This window comes from Manduca sexta, chromosome 27 (genome assembly GCF_014839805.1).
Source record: "Manduca sexta isolate Smith_Timp_Sample1 chromosome 27, JHU_Msex_v1.0, whole genome shotgun sequence".
NCBI lineage: Eukaryota > Metazoa > Arthropoda > Insecta > Lepidoptera > Sphingidae > Manduca > Manduca sexta.
Window position 1 is genome coordinate 6,499,915 of NC_051141.1, and position 13,645 is coordinate 6,513,559.

Consider the following 13,645-nt stretch of genomic DNA (forward strand, 5'->3'; position numbering starts at 1 on the left):
TGTATTTTTTTTTATTGATTTGGTGGTGTTTAAAGGCCTGTGTTGTGGGGTGATGGGTTGGCGTTGTAGAGATGAGATGGAGAGTTTAGAGTATTTGTCGTTCAATAAGGCTCCCAGTGAGGATCTGAAGTCGTCGTTGCTAGCAGAAGGAGGCGGCCGGGCTGCGGTCGATAGGCGTCTGGACGCAGGCGCGGGCCTAAAGCTACCGTAGGGGATGTGAACACCGAGCACGCCAGTCCGCCGGCAGCCTTATACGCGGCCGCTGGCAGCAGCGTCCGCCAGGCGCACGCGGACGCGCGAAACATGCATACGAGCCGTCCGCGCGGCGTGCATACCGTCGCTCTCGTGCTGGCGCTCGCGATTGCCTGGTTGCCGCATGCCGACTACGCCGCGTAAGTATATTATGTCGGACAAAAAAAAAAAAAAAAAAAAAATAGGAATCACCTTGCGTGATGCTTGTCGGCTCCGTGCGCGCCCCTCACGCATCGACGAAGCCATAGCGTGCGTGTAAATCTCTCAAAGCCGAGAGTTCACATTGCTTGACGCGCGTCTGATTTGTTTATAACACGGCCTCGTTGCTAATATTAAACATACAGACTACTAAGTAAAATTAATGGCTTCTTAAGAATACAATATTTTTATTTGGACCTAGGGGGAAATTAGCAATGGCCAATGATTTCGCAAATTTGTTCTACGGTTTTCTGTGAAACATTGCGTTGTACTTAAATTAAAAACAATAATTGTAGAAATTCAAAGAAGTAACATCGGAAGTCATAAAAAAAATATTGAAGAAATTGGGACCGCCATTAGGCCCATCGGAAACCATTTTTATCAAGGCCCTAATTTATCTACTCAGCGTGCTAGTAGAATTAGTGTTGTTTTTTTTAATTCTAAACATTTACATTACGTGAATACTTGAATTAATAATTGTCATTTTTACGAGAAAGCCAAATCGAGGGCAATGGAAACCTTAGACAAGGATCACATACGCCTAAAAAGGGACAGACTGACATGACCTTTTACTTTTGAGAAAACATTGTACTCCAGATGCGTTAATTATTTACGAAGATATTAAATTCCGAGAAATAATAGTAAATTGTTATTAGCCCATTCCACTGTTATTAACAGTGCATTGGGCTTGTACTACAGGACACTAGGAAGTCATACCTCTTCCTTTAGGCTTCTAATTAATAATTATGCGTATTTTTATAACCATCTTGAATTTGGTATAATATATTGAGTGGTGAATCAAATTGTTTTAACTAAACAATATATATTCATTGATAACTTTACAAATAAATTTATATAGATTTATGTAGCTACAGCTTAAAAATGTATGTAGGTATAATTATAATTGTATTTACAAGTAAAATGAAGATAGCAAAAAAATTAGAAATTTAATGTTCCTCGATCTTGATCCGTCGGCATTTTAGGCTTTTGGTTATTGACGTCACAGCTAACCGGGATGGGCCGCATCCGCTACTTCTCTGGATTCACGAATTTTTTTAATACTGTTATACTAATTTTAATACTGAGTTAGGATTAAATTAAGTATTATATTTTCTATTTGTGTTGATGTTGTATGCACGTCTTCTTCAAAATAGTGTTACAGTCCGATGTGTTTAAAATATTCCTTAACCAAACCTATAATCCTATTACTCATTTAAATAATTCACTCTTGGAATAAGATCATTTAAGAACTAGCAATGTTTCGCTATTCCAATTGCGTTAATCTCATTGTGATTTTTCAAGGACGCTAATAGGCAATATGACAAGTCTTAGTACTAAAATCAATCATACTTAAATGTTCAATTTTGTGTCGTTTATAATATACAAATACACAAAAATCTGCATATACTTTAAATACCTATTGTTTTAAGTATTAGGATTCCTTGGAAGAGTCAGTGGGTCCCAAACCACGGCACGGCATAATGATACATCAGATTTCTATCACATAAAGTATAAATATTATCTTTACGACTTAGCAATTTTTTTGTTGCTTAATTGGCATCTTATTATTTCGCTTTTATTGTCCATTATATTCAAAGGTGCAGATACGACCAATTATGGATGTTTACTTGTGTACGAAACTTCCATTAAGTTTAGACGTCAGTGTTTAATATACTCGAACAGGGCTGAAAATGATTGCACTTATAACGATTTAATTCAATAATTTACAATAATGTTATGGTATTGTGTGTCAACTTAATAATTATCGACATCTTTCGATAACCTAAATTAAAATTATTCATGGTCATTTACGTATTATAATGCAGTCAAAACAATTTATTGGAGTAAACAATAATAAAAAAAAAATGGAATTTTACATTGCTAAAAATATAATTAATATTGGAAGAATATTGAATAGCACCTACCATATAATAATATATCTATATTATTGATGTTATTTATACAGTACACGTGCAATAGATGTTAACTACCAAAACGATGTTATTAGATTAAACTCTTTTAATTAATTCTATTAAAGCTATTAGTAGCAAACATATCAGATGCTGTACCTCAGTTGCGAAGCGTCCATAAAACCCGATTCCTACCGGCTTCCCTTTTAGGTTAATGTACGTTTGTCTTAGTTTTTGTTTTCTGTTAATTTCGTCGCGATATGTTAACTAAAGCAATTTTTTTTGCATCGGGTTTCCTTTTGAACAATTTCACCCTTCGCCACTGCTGTACCTTATTGATTTTTTGTATTGAATGATGTAGTATATAGTACTGTAGGTGTACCTTATTACAAATAAAAATATATAAATTCTACTCAAATTTGTTTGAACGATGTATAATCTTGTACAAAATTATATACGGATTTAAAGAAATTAGTTCCAAGAAGACTTAGATAATTGATTGAGATATATCGTAGAAAATTTCGTAAATTAGTAGTAAACCTAAAAAATATCCAGTGCCCATACACGCACACTCAGGTCTTTTATCTTCGAAGGGTTAGTCAGAGGCTCAACTGGTGCATCTATTTTTTCGCCATGACTGGTGCATCTACATTCTGGCCATAGCGTGCACGAATTTCAGACTCCAGGCTGATACAGAATCGAAAATCCTAATATTTTGCCCAACCCAAGGATCAAACCAGAGACTCCAGCGCTGCAGTCCTATAATTACGCCACAGAGGCAGGAAATATTATTGTGTCCTTCCTAACTAAGTAAAAACAAAAATAGTAATTTTAGTTTGATGCCCGCACCTTCTTAATTAGAAGACATGTGCTCTAAGTATAATATTTTTAACAATATTATCTAAACAACCCAAAAATCTAACATGCAGTAACTATTATATTGGCACTAAATATTATATTGGCATATTTGATATGAAGCGTGAAGCAATTACTTGATAGAGTAATATCATATTATAAATCTTCACTCCAAAGTAATAAAATATTTTTTTTGATACTTTCTGTTACTATACTTCGTTTAACACTAGAAATTTACACACTGACTCTTAAAAGCAATGTGACCAATCATTGCTGTTGCTACCTATCAGGGCGATGGCCAATCATCATTGGCAGGTCATCACCTGTCCGTATCCAAAATTTGACCATTCATCACCATTTTTGATAAAATTCCAAATTTCATAGATGTCTTGTAGAATATATCGAATACAAAATATCTAATACAATCACAAACGCACGTGTTAATCCGCTTAAAAACGATTACACTTTGAAAAGAATCTGTTATTGAAAATATTTTGATATATCAAGCCCTTTAATTTATTAATGGGTTATCGATGGACACAGGTTTCTTGTAATTTTGGTAGATATACCAATGCCCATATTTAATTCTCATTATAGTTTACATACATCCCATCAATTAGGAAGAATGTCTAATTTCGTTGAGGTTGTTTTGCCGCTTTTATACGATTGACAATCACATAAATCCGAAGTCAATATAGTACTTCAAGACAATTTTTGATTTGAAAAAAGCATGAATGCACATAAATTTAAAATTATTTATAACAGTTAGATAGGTCATAAATAAAATTAAGAATTATAATTTTCTACAGTTATCTTTCTTTGTATGTCTCCAAGGATATATAATAATTAAGATATAAACACTTGAATGAGTCCGTAAAAATAATCTCGTACAGTTCTTCCGCCTATTTTACTTTGTATATGGATTGAATGCGTAGCTATTCATCCATATTGATTACAAGCATACAAATTAAAGCGACATTTTCCGATTGCGCTCTGTCCTTGAAAATACCAAATGCATAACCTTCATAGTTATTTGCCGTACGTGCACACGCCTACGTTAGTGTAATCAGTGGAAACTCGTGTAAAGTGAACCTTGACAGTCACGTGAATATGAAAAGGAGAGTTAGAGTTCACTGGTTCATTGCGAGCACGGCGTGTTTGCATTGCCAGTCTACCACTATGGCATTTATAGGTTAGGGTCAACGCTTCAAGCGTGTGTATTATTAGCGTTGAATAAGGTTCTAACTTAGCAACCTGAGTCCATTGTATGTTAACAGTAAACACTAAACAGTGAAGCTTTGAACGAGCTTTCGGTTTGGTACGTACATTTACTTTAAAGTTAGATATACAGGCTAAGGATGTGGATGCACTTATGGCAGAAATTAAATGAGATTATGATTTAACGAAACATAAACATTGAATTAGAATTTAGGTTATACAAATTATCATATTTGTATTAGACCTACAAAGCAAAAGTAAGTAGATATTTATTAACTACACGCGGTCCAATTGAAACATACCGGTGAATAAAATAATCACATCCTTTTTAACAATTCGCTTTTTTTCTGAAATATTTTAAAATTTGATTTACATTTTCGAATTCCAATTGCATTTTGTAAACAAAATACCGGTCACACTGGAAAAGCTGAATATCTGATATCAATTATATTGTTATCATTATTCCCCGCTTTCACAAAAGGTAAAAGCAATTAAACTGCTAAATGCGGTAAATTCGTTTAATCAGCTTCACTGTCCCTCTGTTGGGCAAATGAATCTGCCAATTTTAATTTAAGTATTTCGATCGTATGCGTGCTATGTGCAGTAATGATGATAAAAATAGCATTTGTTGATTATTATCGTTTATACAGCTTTGGTACATTTGCTGCTGATGAATTAAAATTATATTTAACATTACACTTAAATAAAACTTAATATTAGTGTAACTAGTGCTTTTATAAATATTGAAATCACTGATGTTTTATAAAATAACTTGTTATGCAAAAAGTTTTCAGACGTTAGTCATTATATATTTCTCTGTCTGTTAACATTTATTTAAATAATTTTTCATTCCTTAGTAAATTGAGAAAGAAGTACTATTATAGTTATTATTAAATTAAGGAATTTTGCAGCTACGTAAGGTATGTCTATTTAATTCCTTTCCGTTAAGATATTTATACATTATTTATACTTTTTATTTTGAAAGAGTACTCCTCTTCTGTCCTCCCCTGTATTACAATAGCATTAGGTCTATTTTATCATGGCGTGGAAAAACTGCACTGGAGCTGCTATCAGTAATAGCTTATAGTAGCCCCAGTGCCAAATATATAATTGAACAATGATGTAGGGAACGTGAATAATTATGCCAGTTTATCTTATTGCATGCATTCCGTGTTAGTCTGAAACGCAGTTCTCATTTCTTGGATGGAAAAAATCTCGTATGAGAAGATAAATACAAAACAGTAAATTAGCATTTACATCTTTGTCAACCAATCAATCTTTGTATAATATATATTATTATTTTTTTATTGCTTTCAATGACGAGACGAGCTTGCCGTTCTTCTATGGGTAAGCGATACGACCGCCCATAAACAATAGAAACACCATCCAACAGCTTGAATTACAAAGCATTGTTTGGTATTCTACTGCGCTCGCCATCCTGAGACATGAGGTGTTAAGTCTTATTATGTTCAGTAGTTACGCTGGCTATAATATCCTTCAAACCGGAATACAGCAGTGACTACAAACTGCAGCTTGGCGGCAGTAATAGACATTGCGATGGTACCTACACAGACGGACTCCCACATATGAGAGACCTACCAGTAAAAATAATATAAATAAATATAGTAGTTATTCGACGTAGATTTCGAAATTTAAATAACTGTTATAGAACTTTGACAACCGGCGAATACTATACAAAACGTTGGATTAATACTAACATTTAGCAGCGAGTGATATACCACCGAAAACAATAAAATCGTGCATTTACCGTTCATAAATTCATAAGTTCGATAGAACTCGGCGCAGCTATTTGTCAATAGTGAGGTGACTGAACAACTTGAAATGTTCATTGCCGACGCACAGGCGGGTAGCTCAAACTTGTTCGTTGCTTGTGTTTATGTTTTTCATAAATATCCTATTATACTGCAAACTTAACTTCTTCGACGATGCCCAGTACTTTTAGAAAACAGCTACTGTCGCGACTTCGGATATCAATAGTTAGTACGCTTATCACATGTTATTCAATATATTTAGGTGTGCTAATAGTATCAAAATATTTTAACTTGATGTAAAACGTACTGTTTTGCTTCTTATGTAAACCCGGTTCTCAATCAATATGCGTTATCGATACGTTTGTAAATTAACCTGAATGTAATAGATAAGCTTTAATTCCTACCGATTTATCTAAAATGGACCAAGTATGTTCAACTCTAAAATCCGATTAGCATAATAAGATAGTCTCCCGTTGGGATGAAATCCCGATCCATCGAAGACACGTCCGGAGATCAAGAATTTAAAATGCCAGATTGGCGGAGCTTGAGAACTGAATTTATAAAAGATAAGTTCAACACCGGGCCCATCGTTTATGCGCTACAATGCACTTTCTTGATTAGTTGCTCAAGGTCTTTCTCCATGTTAGGCGCCGTGCACACTCCAATAACTTGTTGCCGCCTAACATTGAATGAAACTAAAAGTCGCTGGAGCTGTTGAAGCTTCTGTTAACTCTTTGTAGTGTAGTGCAAGAAGCTGACAACGCCTGGGCTTTTTTTATTCCTTTGAATGACGAAATGAACTATACGAGCGCCTGATGGCAAGCGATAGAACACCTATAAACAGTAGAAACACCATCCAACACCTAGATTTACAAAGTATTGTTTGGTACTCCATTGCGCTCGCCATCCTTGAATATGAGATTCTAAGTTTCATTATGTCCAGTAGTTACTCTGGTTATAATGTTCTTCAAACCGGAGCACAATAATAACTACACATCGCTTTTTGGCGGTAGAAATAGACATTGCGGTGGTGCCTACTCATGCGGACGCATTACTGAGAGACCTACCACCAGCAAGACCTGTGTGACGTCTTAATAATCTTAATATTCAATGTGATAACTTAATTTCAATACAAAACTAGTGACCGTTGATATGCAGAACTATGTGAATTCTGATCGGTAGTTTCGAACGCCAATGACTCGAAAAATTTTAATCCAACAATAATAGGATTAAAGCATGCAAATATTATTAAATGTTGGTCGAATATACTATGCTTCATATTTTTACTTGTATTCTGGTACAGGGATCTCTGTATAATCTGATGATGGTAACATTGTTATCCTTTTAAACAAAATTAGTTCATAACACCGGAACATAATAACAGATAAGTACTGACTGTAATACAAATCAAATAAAAACTTAATTCGGTGGTTTCTTACAAAGTACCCTAACCTGTTTTTCTGCGAATACAGATTAGTTTATAATATTCTTGTTACACACAAGCTCTCAACAATAATTAAGTTGTTTATCTCTAGCGTAGTACTGTTTTAATGCTTTAAAACGATATTAAGGAAATTGAGCGAACGGTTCTTAAGAGGTAGATGAAAGTCGGGAAGGCTGCTTGAGGCTCTAGGGTGCTCGCCGAGGGCACCTCGATCGAGAGCTATTCGCTTTTACCCTCTTGTGATTAAGACGGTCTCTTTTTACACAAATGCAGGAAGGTAATGTTTTTTTACCATCTTATAACATCGCAGATCGCTTTCGCTTTTGCTTTCACGAGTGCCATTAAGTGAACGAGTTGAGGATCACTTTGAGTAAAACGTTATAATTCGCGTATTGTATTGTAGACAATTTTAACCGTCAATAAAACATAATATTTGTTTTACGACGCTGTACTATTTAGAGTATTTTTTATTTTATAATCTAATTCCTGGCAGTTTTTTCAATGCCTGTCACAAAATATATTAATTATATGTTATCAAACTGGTCCTATTAGTTTCGTACGTAGACTTTTAAAATTATTATTGTATAGCTATTGTAGAGCGAAACAATATGTAAAATAAATAGAAACCTAAAAACGGACTGTGGAATTTCCGATACATATAAAATTTTTACGCAATGGATTTTAGGTTTTATATTTCCTTTGTAACACAAGTCACATGCAATACAGGAATGGAAACCGAATGAATATATCCTTTTGTGCACTTCCAGGATTTTTATACGTAAAACACGATCCGTGCAACCTATTGTTGTAGCCTATGCTTGCCTAGTTGCAGTATATATAGCTGTGAGTTAGTCTCTCAAATAACGTTATTACAAATTCTATGAATTTCTATCCGTTCAATCTCGCTATTATATCGCTTGGTATAACAATTGATGTATCTTGGGAACTGTTTGTACTGAATAGCAAAAATAGCATAGAAAGTTGAGAGGTGCTTATCTTATTTTAGTTTCTATTTCACAGAATATTGACATTATTTGTATTTATGAAAAACGAATTCTAGTGAATTATACTGGTGATAGGTACCACCGCAATATCTATTTCTACCGCCAAGTGGCAGTGTGGAATCACTGTTGTGTTCCGGTTTGAAGGATATTGTAGCCAGTGTAACTACTGGACATAATGAGACTTAATATCTCACGCCTCAGGATGGCGAGCGCAGTGGAATACCAAACAATACTTTGTAATTCAAGATGTTGAATGGTGTTTCTACTATTTATGGGCGGTCGTATTGCCGTATTAATTTATATATATATATATATATATATATATATATATATATATATATATATATATATATATAAATTAATAATATATATATATATATATATAATTAGGTACTATACGTTTGAGATTTTTAGTAAGAAAACAAAGTTCTACCCTCATAGTTTCTTTATCAAAAAATAAATTAAAAACAATGTTATTCCGAACCTATTGTATTAATCCAAATAAGTACAATGGCGGAGGCGGTAAGTGGATTTAGACTTATTATTGAAGATAATGGTCTATAAATAGTTTTAATATACTTTTTATCTCCCATCTATTTATATAGTGACTACCTACACAGTGCATTTTAGAGAGCATAGCTTTTAAAATATTACAATGAACTTAATCCATTAATTGACTATCGAGAATGGATCATAAATTGGAGTCGTACGGTTGTGAAACCTGCGTACCTTGAGCAGTAATTGTAGGCGATTAATATTTTCGAGGTAACGCGAATACTTCGCACGTAAATTCTTTTACGTTCTCAGCTAACTCATGGACATAAAATGTACGTGTAATAGGATTTAGTTTAAATTTCGTTTTTCAATCTAGTTCCTGTTATGAAGAGGCGAAATACTAAGTTAATTGGCCTTTAAATACTATTTAGAGTAAACCTGTATGTTCAATAGTACCTATATAGCTAATTTTGGTTGGAATATTGAATGATACATATAAAATAAATGCGCTATAATAAAAATATGCCCTACTAAATAGAGAAACTATCCGGCAATTTATGAGTGAAATCAATTTGCCAGTGCAGCTACGGGGCGCAGTGAGATAATATCGAAAGAGTGACAAGCGCAGTGCATCGCCATTGCTTCAGTTTGCGGCTAGGAAAGGCGCAAACTATTAGGAGATTTAGGATTAAGGAGACGCTGTGTAATCCCTAGTAACTATTTTTTTTCTTCTAATGCGTCTTCTGCAATAATAATCAATTGTCGTTTTCATTGTCATTATATTACTAACATACTTTATCAGCGACTATGTCAACTCTTATAGCATAAATGTAAACCTAATTGGTTTACGATGTTATCTATAAACCAAAACCATTGCAACCCTCTTTAGCCGCCAGGGGCATGGGCCCCGGCTTGCTCCCCCATAGATCCGGGACTGGCAACTATGATCAAAATAGTGAGCCATAAATATATTTAAATCGGATACTTATTTAAGGGGACTCTAATCTTCACGCGGGCGAAGCTGCGAGCAAAGACTATTATCGTATAACCCTCAGTCACCAAAGCAATGTACAACATAAATCGAATATTAAATAACTATAATTTAATAATATTTTAGCGGTTTAAGTAATAATAGCGCCAAAACGTCATCTGCGTTGATATCGACCGCTGCGGCTAAAGCTCGGCCACTTCCTACCACGATATCTGTAACGTTGCCATCGCAGTGAACGGGTCCGCTGTACCGGAAAACGATATCGATTCTGTCAATGTTGAATGTTTTGAACTTAGATAAAATGTATGGGCATTATGTTAATGCCAGTGTGTCGTGTGTGGCTATCGGCTTTCAAATTTATAGAAAAATATACTATCTAGTTAATGGTTATTGTATAATAAGGTTTATTGTGAGCTAAGTTGATGATTGTTTATTTTAACAGTTATTTAGTATTATTTCTAAATTTTAATTTATCTTTACAGATAAATTTAACACATGCACTGATGGTTACAACTTGACTCTTTTGATAATCAGAAATTGCCTCCAAAGAGAATTATTAAATGTATACTTCACTTTGGACTTTATTTTGGCAATTATTTTAGACTAAACATGTGAACGGTTAATCAAACACACCGGATATAATTAATCCCGTTCGTAATACTTTTGTTTCTCGTCTATTTTAATGAGCATTGTTTAAAAGGGTTTAATTATAATTATTGCATTATGTAAGCAAGGTAAGCAACACTATTTTACTAGCCTTTACCTGCGGCTCCGCCCGCGTGATATTGTTTCCGGGACTAATATTTTCCCGGCATAAAAGCCTATATTACTCAGCAGTAAACATAAAGCGGCGATAGACTAGTTGGTAGTGGCACGGACTACCGAGACGAATGTCCGCAGGTTCAGATCCCAAGGGCAAACACCTCGGACTTTTCTAAACAACTTGCTTGCTTTAACGGTGAAGGAAAACATCGTGAGGAAACCTGCATACATCCTGAGAAGTTCTCTATAAAAATTTCGAGCGTGTATGAAGTCTACTAATCCGCACTAGGCCAGCGGGGTGGACTAAGGCCTAATCCCTTTCAGTAGTAGAGGAGGCCCGTGCCCAACAGTGGGACAGTATATAATATAGGGTTGATGATGATGATGAATCACGCAGTGGCGAAGGGTCCATATAACCCGATTCCTGCCGGCTTCCCTTTATCTAGAGTTAATGTAGAATCTCATTATCATTAGAACGATTTTCACACCGAATTTACGCATATTAGTACCTATACTATGACACTGGTACTCAGGAGTAATTTAGATTCTTATTTGTAAAAAAAATCGGTTTGATAGTTTTTGAGTTTATCGCGGTAATATTTTTTTTAAAACTTTTTTAGAGGAACAATTTCGCCAAACATGATTGTTACGTAACTTTACCCGTTTAGGCAGCGCACGCAAGAGAAGCTCGCAAAACGAAAACATTTTTCCCGTTTTTGCAATATTTTTCGTTGATGCTCCGATCCTATCTGTCACAACGTGATGCTATATAACCTATAGCTTTCCTTGATAAATGAGCTATCCAACACTAAAAGAATTCTTCAATTCGAACTAGTAGAAATTAGCGCGTTCAAACAAACTCTTCGGTTTTATAAAATAGCACAGAGTCTATGCTCTATACATAAAAAAATATATATATAATAGATTACGGTAAAGTCTTTTAATAAATTAATTAATGTTAATAATTACGGCATTCCTTGTGGTAAAAAATTTGCGTAATTATGTTTTAATTACTTATTCCACAAAGTTCAATACAGAATCGTTTAATTTTTAATAAAAATGGATACCGTATTGCACTTTTTTATTTTCGATTGATACGAAAGTATATTTGTTAGAAACATTTATTCGAAAATACCTAACTAATAACTATAGTCAAAATAAAACACAATCAAATATTTAAATATTAAATTCTCACTTTGAGCTGAAACATTGTTTATTTAAGTTGCCATTCAAAGAAGTCATTAAAAGCTAGGCATTGTTATGTACCTATGAGATCACTCGTCGTCAAGGTCTGTAGCGGCGTTAGACGAGTTCAAGGCGTTTAGCATAAATGACGGGGAAATATCACTTTAATCTAAATAAATCGTATGAAGGTTTCAAAATCTTAGTATAAAGAGGTCAAGTGTGCATTTGTGGCCTAGGAGCTAATTCCGTTATAATATTTCTTTAAATAATGGGAAAGAATTTGAAGTTCTGCTAGTGGTAGGTCTCTCATATGTAAGAGTCCGCATGGGTAGGTACCACCGCAATGTCTATCTCTGTCGCCAAGCAGCGGTGTGTAGTCGCTGTTGTGTTCCGGTTTGAAAGACATTATAGCCAGTGTAACTACTGTACATAATAAGAGTTAACATCAACATTACTTTGAAAATTAAGGTGTTGGAGTGTGTTTCTACTGTTTATGGGCGGTCGTCTCGCTTACCATCACGCGAAGTGCAAGCTCGTCTCGTCATTCAAAGCAATAAAAATAATAATAATTCGAGTGCATGCGACAATATTTTAACCCGATAACGCATTTTAAGGTATCAGGGAAGCATGATGATGGCACAAAATTGCCAAAAAACCCGCGGGGTAGCCTGAAGATATCTGATTCATTAAAATCGCTCCAGCCGTTTTAGAGTACATAGGGAACATACATACCCACATTTATTTTTTTATATTATGTAGTTTGAATTTTGCTACAATCTGCCCGCGTAAAATAACTTTTTCAGACTAAATGTCGCAATAAGCACTTGTCTAACTCAAAAAGTAACCCTGTGACATAGGTCGACCTGCTTAGTCTATCTATCAGATCATAGCATCATAGACAAATCTTAATGGTATTTTTCAGTGCTGACTAAGTGATATGTTAAATATGATTATTTTGTATTAACATGAAAAAAAATCTTCCATTCAGTCGTATGTGCTTTTCTTTCTACAAACATCAAAACATCTTAATAAACTTGGCATAAGTCTATAATAATGGATAATTCGCTATAACGTATCAATGTAATTAACAATTATCGCAAAATATGTAAAATAGCATACAAAGATATATAAATTATGTAAAAAATTCCACCTTAACATACTGAAAAATATATTATTAGAATTCTTGGAATTACCGTAATAAAGAGAAAAGCTTTTATTTTACAAATTTATTAAATAAAATTGAAGCGTTATTTGTACTGCAAAATAAGCTTTTCTTGGCTAGTTATTCTTAAATAAAACATCTTCATACATTATTCGCATTTGTTCATCCATTACGTTAACACAGCTGAAAAATGACACGGTTTCAACTGTATTTTTATAATAAAATAAATTACTTTTGCGGACGTTTACCTCTGGTTTTAATACATTTTATTCCGGCATAGTTCCGTACAGTCGCTAACAATAGCTAAGAAATAAAAATATCAATTCAATAGTTTAAATTGTATCAACCGCGTCGGTCGATGTCCCCAGTCACAAGTTCTAAGCTAAATATAGACACG

The 13,645-nt window shown here is 34.2% G+C and overlaps 1 protein-coding gene across 1 annotated transcript in view; it reads left to right on the forward strand.

Moving 5' to 3' along the window:
- The first annotated feature begins 303 nt into the window (after positions 1-303).
- The window catches only part of LOC115446089 (gamma-aminobutyric acid receptor subunit beta), a 48,488-nt gene continuing 35,146 nt past the window's right edge, over positions 304-13,645 (forward strand). Inside the window, exon 1 of the mRNA XM_030172647.2 lies at positions 304-392. Within this exon, the coding sequence (XP_030028507.1) occupies positions 304-392 (89 nt within the window). The remainder of the gene's footprint in view (positions 393-13,645) is intronic.